The 8,383-nt window shown below is 35.3% G+C and overlaps 1 protein-coding gene across 1 annotated transcript in view; it reads left to right on the forward strand.

Annotated features, from left to right (window-relative positions):
• The window catches only part of BAAT (bile acid-CoA:amino acid N-acyltransferase), a 32,120-nt gene extending 29,950 nt beyond the window's left edge, over positions 1–2,170 (forward strand). The window contains exon 5 of the mRNA XM_023202647.2: positions 662–2,170. Coding sequence (XP_023058415.2) covers positions 662–1,249 — 588 coding nt within the window. The 3' untranslated portion in view covers positions 1,250–2,170. The remainder of the gene's footprint in view (positions 1–661) is intronic.
• The last annotated feature ends 6,213 nt before the right edge of the window (positions 2,171–8,383 follow it).

Genomic DNA, 8,383 nt, shown 5'->3' on the forward strand with positions numbered 1-8,383 from the left:
CAATCATCTGTTGTGTTTCTTTTTTCCTCCTATCTCTTCATCTGGCAGTGAGTTCCTTAATGACAAGAGATTGTTAGTTTTCTCTCTGTGATTCCCAGTGCTTGCCTTAGGGTAGATGATTTAAGGATGCTTATTTGATGACTGGCAATGAGGGAGGAAGCTGAGCCAAGCCTCCTTTATGACATTTTTCTCCACAATGAGAAAACTTTTGGAAAAACCAAAGCAAATCTAGAATCCTCTGTTCAACTCTATCCTATGATCTCACTTTCTTTCTCAGTCTCTTCCTACAAGGTGCCCTTTCCTCTGAAGGGAGCTCAGAACTGGTGCAAGAAAGTTTACCAATCATCTATACCCTGACCCACATTATTCACAATGGCCACCTGCCATTTCTTACGACATTTGTTATTTCTTTAGGGCATTTTAAACTCAGAACCTAACACAATGCTGAATCCATAATATACAGTCAGTAAAGTCTGACATATTTTTGGAGTATTTCTTTTGAATACATATTATATATTCCAGAAATCTATATCTAGGGATGTGGGTAGGATTAATACTTGCTTTGTTCTCATTAGCCATTGAAGTTCTTTGGTTGTTTGAGATTGTGGAGTTTTCCTAAATGAAGGATAGAATAATTTCTCATTTCTATTATTTTTTTCAGATCTTTGGCCCAGGCGTTGGGGTAGTCTCTGTATGTCAAGGAGTACAGATTGGACTATCTATGGCTGTTAACCTAAAGCAAGTCACAGCCACGGTACTTATTAATGGAACCAACTTTCCTTTTGGCATTCCACAGGTGTATCGTGGTAAGATCTATCAGCCCTTTCCCTATTCTGCACAATTAATATCCACCAGTGCCTTGGGGTTACTAGAGCTCTATCGCATTTATGAGACAACTGAAGTTGGGGCCAGTCAATATTTGTTTCCTGTTGAAGAGGCCCAGGGGCATTTCCTCTTCATTGTAGGAGAAGGCGATAAGGTTATCAACAGCAAAGCACATGCTGAACAAGCCATAGGACAGCTGAGGAGACATGGGAAGAACAACTGGACTCTGCTATCTTACCCTGGGGCAGGCCACCTCATAGAACCTCCCTATTCTCCTCTGTGCTGTGCCTCAATGACCCGCGATTTGAAGTTACATTGGGGAGGAGAGGTGATCCCACATGCAGCTGCACAGGAACATTCTTGGAAGGAGATCCAGAAGTTTCTTAGGAAGCACCTCATTCCAGATATGACCAGTCCACTCTAAGACTAGATATTCCTAGAAAATAAAGAAGCAAATCTCTTTACCAGGACCTTCTCTCAATTTTCATGGCGGAATGTCTCCCCCAACTGCCATATACATTTTGTATTAATTTTGATGATTAAAAAGAGCATAGGGTAAAAACCTGATATTTCACTTATACTGCATAACAAGCTACCAAACTGGACATGGTGGATATATCATAAAACAAATCATATTAGTTGTTATTTACATGACTTTTCTTTCCATCAGGTCTTCTAGATAGGACTGAGGTATAGTACACTGGCAAAAATAAGAAAAGGCAAACAAGAATAGCACCAAAGTAACAGATACCTAAAACCAAATACCATGTCAGAACACACTATATAGTAAGAATTCATCGGATTAGAGCAGCAGGAGAAAGGTAATACTAAATTATAATCATTTTAGTGATATTTTTCAACTTCACTACAGTAACTTTGCAACATCATTTTTCATTTGTGGGGTAGTAAAATTCATGTCAAAAAGGAAAGAAGGAATGGAGGAAGTCAGTTAGTTCATTGCAATAAATTACCTCTTCAGTTCTTAAAAACATGCCCACTGGCACATAATTGAGACATAATAACTAAGACTAGAAGAGACTGGGTTTAAGTTATGAAGCAAATTAAAATGAAAAAGACAAGAAAATAGAACCAATGAGGTTGAAAATGCCCCTTACTGAAAATCTGTAATAAAAATAAAATTAATAAAAGTAAAAAATAAATATAGAAACACAACTCTACTAGTACAGGCTAGCCTGGGGAGTTTGATGAACTGAGTGATTGGGTCAACTGTTACTGTACTTCCATAATGAATTTCTTCAGTCATGTTAGAGTAGCACATGAATGTGAGCCTTATAAGGACAGGTACTATATTTCTATAAGACCCAAATAGTTACTGTACATCCCATCTTTAATAAAATTTCAGCAAGTTTGAAATTTTACTTGTTTGAAGATAGGTCACTATCATTATTTTGGCTTGTGAGCACCAAGTTACCAGAATACAAGAAGTCCACAAAGACTGAAAAATTTTGACTGCAGCAATATCTAAGTGGGTAGTAGTATTTTGGTTAGGGCTTTCTTAGCTTTTAACACCATATAAAGTCTTAAAGAAATGGCTGCCAGCAAACAGGATGTTCTTAGGAGCCTTACAGATTTTCTGCTTACTAGAGCACTGACACCACAAAGGATACCTTTCTTTTTTTGTACATTTTTTGTCACAGAAGTTGACAGCAGTATCACTTCTCATTTGGTCTACTAGTAAAGTCACAGTACCCCTCCTCTGATGGTATTGCTGACTCCTCGGCATTATCTCCACGGAGTTTGTACTCAACAGAGATGTGGTACCACAGGAGAAGGGTTTTCTTGTTGTTGTGGGTCCCCCAAGAAAGCTCATCATGCCCCACTTGGGGAAGGTTCAGACTTCCGTCATCCATGGGGGTCATTTGGCACCAACCTCAAGATAGAAGGCCAGTATCCTTGAAATATTGCAGCAAGGTAAAGTACTTGAGCTACAAGGTCTTCGAGGAGCACTGCAGCTTCTGCACTAGAGACTTGGACTGCATGAGCAGGAAGTTCTGGACAGTATCTCCTTCACCAGCTCCTACACTGCTGCCCTTCACAGAGGAATGTCTTTGATCTTTTACTGTAAGAAGGAAGTCACAGCAAGAGAAGGGCAAGAGGACTGAGAATGGTCGCCCTAACTTTAAAAGGGAAAAATCGTTTCCACTTAACCCAATATCATACCCTGAGAGTCCTATATTTGTGGAAATAAACTTAGAGTGCTACCTGACCTAAAATATTCCAATTTGCAATCATAGCAATACGTAAGGGAAAAAAAGCTACCACCAATAAACTACAGAATGCCCTGGCTTATAAAACAGACATGAAATGAATCAGAGGTTGACATTTGTTGATGTCTTAAAATAAAATTACATATGCTTAGATCTCTCATATTTTAAAATAGTAATGCAGTTGTTATTGGAAAACTAGATCTGGGAAAATAATCTATTAGTTTAAGGCAATATGGGAGTTGATATGGATATAAGATCATAGAATGGGTCTACAATCAATAATTCAGCAAAAGCTAATAAAATTAAATGAACTTATTTTTGCACTTAAAAATGTCCAACATTTTGGCATTCTCAGCAACGAGAAAGGAACCATATGAAATCCACAGAATTGCATCTTGGGGACACAGCCATGATGAGGGAATTGTGTGTCTCTAGAGTAGGAGCTGGCAAACTCTTTCTGTAAAGTATTAGATAGCAAATATTTTCAGTATTGCAAGCCATAGGGTCCCTGTTACCATTACTCAGCTCTGCCATGATAGCACAGCAACACCTATGGATAGTGTGTAATGAATGACTGTGTTTCAATTAAACTTGATTTATGGACACTAAAATTTGCATATAGTCTTTGTATCACAAAATAATAATTTTCTTTTTATTTTTTCTCCAAGTATTTACAAATGTAAAAACCATTCTTAACCCACAAGCAGTACAAAAATAGGCTGTAGGTTATTTGGCTTGCAGGACATAATTTTATGGTCCTGGGCATAGTGAAATCCAAATAACTTTGTCCAAGGTCAACTTTGAGGGGTTTCTCTAAGGGGCAAGTCACAGCCCAAATATTTCTGAGCGACTAAATTGCAATGTATGGAAGTGGAAGGTGATTGGTGGATAATTAAGGTGAAGATGGATGACTAGAAATATATTTTGAATCGTTTTGTAGGTAGGTGGGGAGCCAGTGAAGAATTAGAGTAGTGGAAGTAACTTGAGGACACTTTGGTGGTGTGTGTCTAAACTCTTTTCCTTCTATCTCCTTTCTGATACTCCCTCTGTTTAGAGTAAAATCATTCCATTTGGTTGAGTGAGACTAATAGCCTCCCTCCTCTCTAGTTATATAAGTGGTCATATTTCATAGACCCACTCAATAGGAACATCTCCTTTGACTATATGAGTAATAATCATGTAATGGCTAACACCAGCAGTCCAAAGTTATATAATAGTTGTAATAATGGGTGTAATTTTCTTATTTACTGTTTTGGACTTTAGGAGGAATGTTTTTGCCTATATAGTATGATGTTTGTGTTTGGCCTCATGTATATCACTTGATTTATAGTCTATGAAAAAATTTTTTAAACTAAGAATTTTTGAATTGTTTTTCAAGTGCCTTTTTAGCATCATCAGAAATAATTCTATGTTTTTTCTCTGGATAACTAAATGGAATAAATTATTTTTTAGTATTTAGTCATCTTTGCATTTGAGAAATGCAACTCATTTGGTCATGATGTATTCTTAATTAACATTAATAAATGGGATTAAACTGTGGTTTCCTTTTTCATGATATTTTTGGGTTAGATATTATACCAATGTACTTCTTTCATAAACAGAATCTTAAAAATTTTTTTTAAATATAATAGTTTAATTACAATAAAAATGATCTTCTTTTTAGAAAGTTTAGTAGTACGATCCTGGATATGTAATTATTCCTGGTAATTTTTTAAAAGACAATCTGGATTTTTATTGATATCTAGTATAATATATTTTTTCTATATTATGGTGGATATTTCCAGTCCAAAGCAGTTCTTTATATTTTTTAGCCTTTCACATACCAGGAAAATAAAAAAAGATTTAAAATTAAATTACATGATAAAATTAAAAAAAAAATCCTTAATCTGGCATATTAATGTTGCCAGAGTTAAAATAGAAAAGGACATGACCTGACACTTTTCAAAAGAAGACATACATATGGCCAACAAGCATATAAAAAGAAGTTCAACATCAGTGATCATTAGAGAAATGCAAATCAGAACCACACCAGTCAGAATGGCTACTATTAAAAAGTCAAAAAATAACAGATGCCAGTGAGGTTGCAGAGAAAAGGGAATGCTTATACACTGTTGGTGGGAGTATAAAATTCAACCATTGTGGAAAGCAGTGTGGCAGTTCCTCAAGGAGCTAAAAATACAACTACCACTTGACCTAGCAATCCCATTACTAAGATTCCATTACCAAAGGAACAGAAATTGTTCTCTCATAAAGATACATGCATGCATATGCTCATTGCAGCACTATTCACAATAGCAAAGACATGGAATCATCCTAAATGCCCACCAATGGTAGACTGAATAAAGAAAATGTGGTACATATACATGATGGAATACTACGCAGCCGCAAAAAAAGAACAAGATTGTGTTCTTTGCAGGAACACGGATCGAGTTGGAATAAACGAACACAGGAACAGAAAACCAAATACTACACATTTTCCCTTATATGTGCGAGCTAAATGATGAGAACACGTGGACAAAAAGCAGGGAACAACAGACACTGGGGCCTATTTGAGAGTGGAGGGTGAGAGGAAGGAGAAGAACAGAAAAAGTAGCTTTTGGGTACTATGCTTAGTACATGGGTGACAAAATAATCTGTACAATAAATCCCTGTCACATGAGTTTACCTGTATAACAAACTTGCACACTTACCCTTGAATCTAAAATAAAAATAAAAAAATTTAAGCAAAAAAAGGAATCCATATAAATTTTTGCTTAATTAAAAAATATGAACAAAATTTTGTAAAAGATACTTTTTTATTGTGATAGATACAACATAAAATAGACATAAAATTTTTAGTTGTATAATATATATGCTATATAGTGGCATTAAGTACATTCACATTGATATGCTATCATTGCAACTGCCTATCTCCAGAATTTTTTCATCTTTCCAAACTAAAACTTTATATTCATTAAACAGTAATATTTTCGCCTTATCCTAGTTCCTGGAAAACACCTTTTTATTTTCTGTTTTTGTGAATTTATTCTAGGTTCCTCATATAAGTAGAATCCTTACTTGCCCTTTTGTGTCTGGCTTATTTCACTTAATGTAATGTCTTCAAAGTTTATCCATTTTGTAGCATGTGTCAGAATTTTCTTTTCTTTTTTATGGCTGAATGATATTCCACTGCATGTGTATATACCCATCATTTAATTTAGTAATTCATCTGTTGATGGACATTTGGGTTTTTTCTACCTTTTGACTATTTTGAATAATACTGCTATGAACATTGATATGTAAAGATGTGTTTAAGCCCTGCTTTTCAATATTTTTGGATATATACCCAAAGTGGAATTATTGGATCACATGGTAATTCTATGTTTGACTTTTTGGTGGACCATCATACTGTTTTTCATAATGGCTCCACCATTTTACATTTCCAACAGGAATACACAAGGGTTCCAATTTCTCTGCATTCTCATCAACACTCGTTTTTTTCTTTTTTCTTTTTCTTTTTTTGATAATAGTCATTGTGTTGGCGCATACCTTAGGTGGCTTTATTCAGCCAAGGTAATCCTTGAAGATGGCTGACAGCTGAGCGCTGTTTCCCAGCAGTGCTTTCAACAGCTGGATTACAAATCCTTGATTTCTGAAAGAGGATTTCAGTACAGCATCAGTGTGTCCACCATAATGGCTTACTGAGTTCTGCCATTTATGGGTTCCACTTTGTATTTCCGACAGTTCTCTTTCTGCCTCTCCTGGAGATTGATTTCCTCACAGATGCTTCCTCGTCTTATAGTGCTGTCTCTTTCTGGGAGTGAATATTTGCAATTTGTTAGATTTATCTGTCTTCGAGTTTCACCGAAAGTGTGCCTTTTTTTGTAACTCTGGTTTTTAGGAAGAGCAGGGTAATTTAGAACTAAGCTGCCACAATATTTCTATTAGAGCTAAAAGTCAGGAAAATTCTTATAATTATCTTTGATTTTTTTCAACTCTTTCAAATGACTCTTCACAATAGATTGTTTTCAGAAACTTCTGATGACATTTGGTAATTAAAAAGATAAAAAGAATCCAATATATTATGATTAAGGTGTTCGTTCACCTTGCTAGATTTACAATGGCCATACTCATGTTGTTTTGTATGGAGAACACTGACTGATATACATTCGATTTATAAGTATAAATTCAGGTTGTTCAAATAAGTAGATCAATTTGCATTATATGTTAATTTGCATGTCCAGTCCAAGTCATGTATACTGTTGTAGAGATGAACAATTTCATCACCTCTTTCAAGTTTTTGTTCAAATCTTGAATTATTATTATCTTTCTTAGAGGAGAATAACACATTTAGTTTTATTTCAATAAAATCACAATGCTTTCTTTTCCAACTGCAGCAAAGTGCATATAAAATTTTCTGTTACAGATCCACTTTTAAAAGGTTTCCTATGACATTGCAGCAAGCCTTTTTTTCCATACAGAGGAAGAATCCCAAATTCTTCCTCAAATAAAAATATATTATAATCAATGGTAAATACATAAAATTACAGTAAGCCAGACACTTAAAAGGATAGCCAAGAGGTCTTCCAGCAGTTTATTAGAAAGAACGTAGACATAAAAAAAAATCTCTACTGTCATTAACATAAATTGAGGTTTTCAGCCTTGGTACAAGCAGAATAATTTAAAAAAAGGAAATTAAAAATCCAAAATGCACTAACATTTTTTTCACTCACTTGCCATACTTCTAGTGCAAATATAAATCTGGTCTAAAGCTGCAGACTCTTAAGCAACAATGCACAGCTTCCTTCATCCTCCATGCTAAGAGAATTAAAAGCTTATGGGCCAAACAATACCAAATGTACAGGTTTCAGAAATCATCTAAGTTAAGTCATTTACTAGTTTTAGCTAAGATAGATCTGGCACACTGACGTGTGATCACTTACATACAATAGTGTGAAGTGAAGTTTTTGAACACTAAATATTAGTCGTATAGCTTGAAGTATATACCAGAAGAACAGCAGGGTTATCAATTTAACGTATCAGCCAATTTGCTTCATCTGCTTTTAAGTCCATATTCTATACCCTAAATGTAGTTATCTTTCCCTAAGCTGAGAGCTTCCTATCACATCAGTATCGTCATTATGAAGAAAAGGAGACTGAGATGATGTTTTATTTATCACAACCGCTGCATCAATTGCCTAGGACTGCAACAGCTTCATGGAAGTCCAGGAAATGTTCTTGCATAAGGTTACTGCCTTAGCTGACTTCACATTGCCCCATACGAAACGTACATATTAACCCTCAGTGAAGGCTTTAAAAACACAAACAAGTTGACAAATAGGTTAAAGTAG

This window comes from Piliocolobus tephrosceles, chromosome 14, assembly GCF_002776525.5.
Source record: "Piliocolobus tephrosceles isolate RC106 chromosome 14, ASM277652v3, whole genome shotgun sequence".
Lineage (NCBI taxonomy): Eukaryota > Metazoa > Chordata > Mammalia > Primates > Cercopithecidae > Piliocolobus > Piliocolobus tephrosceles.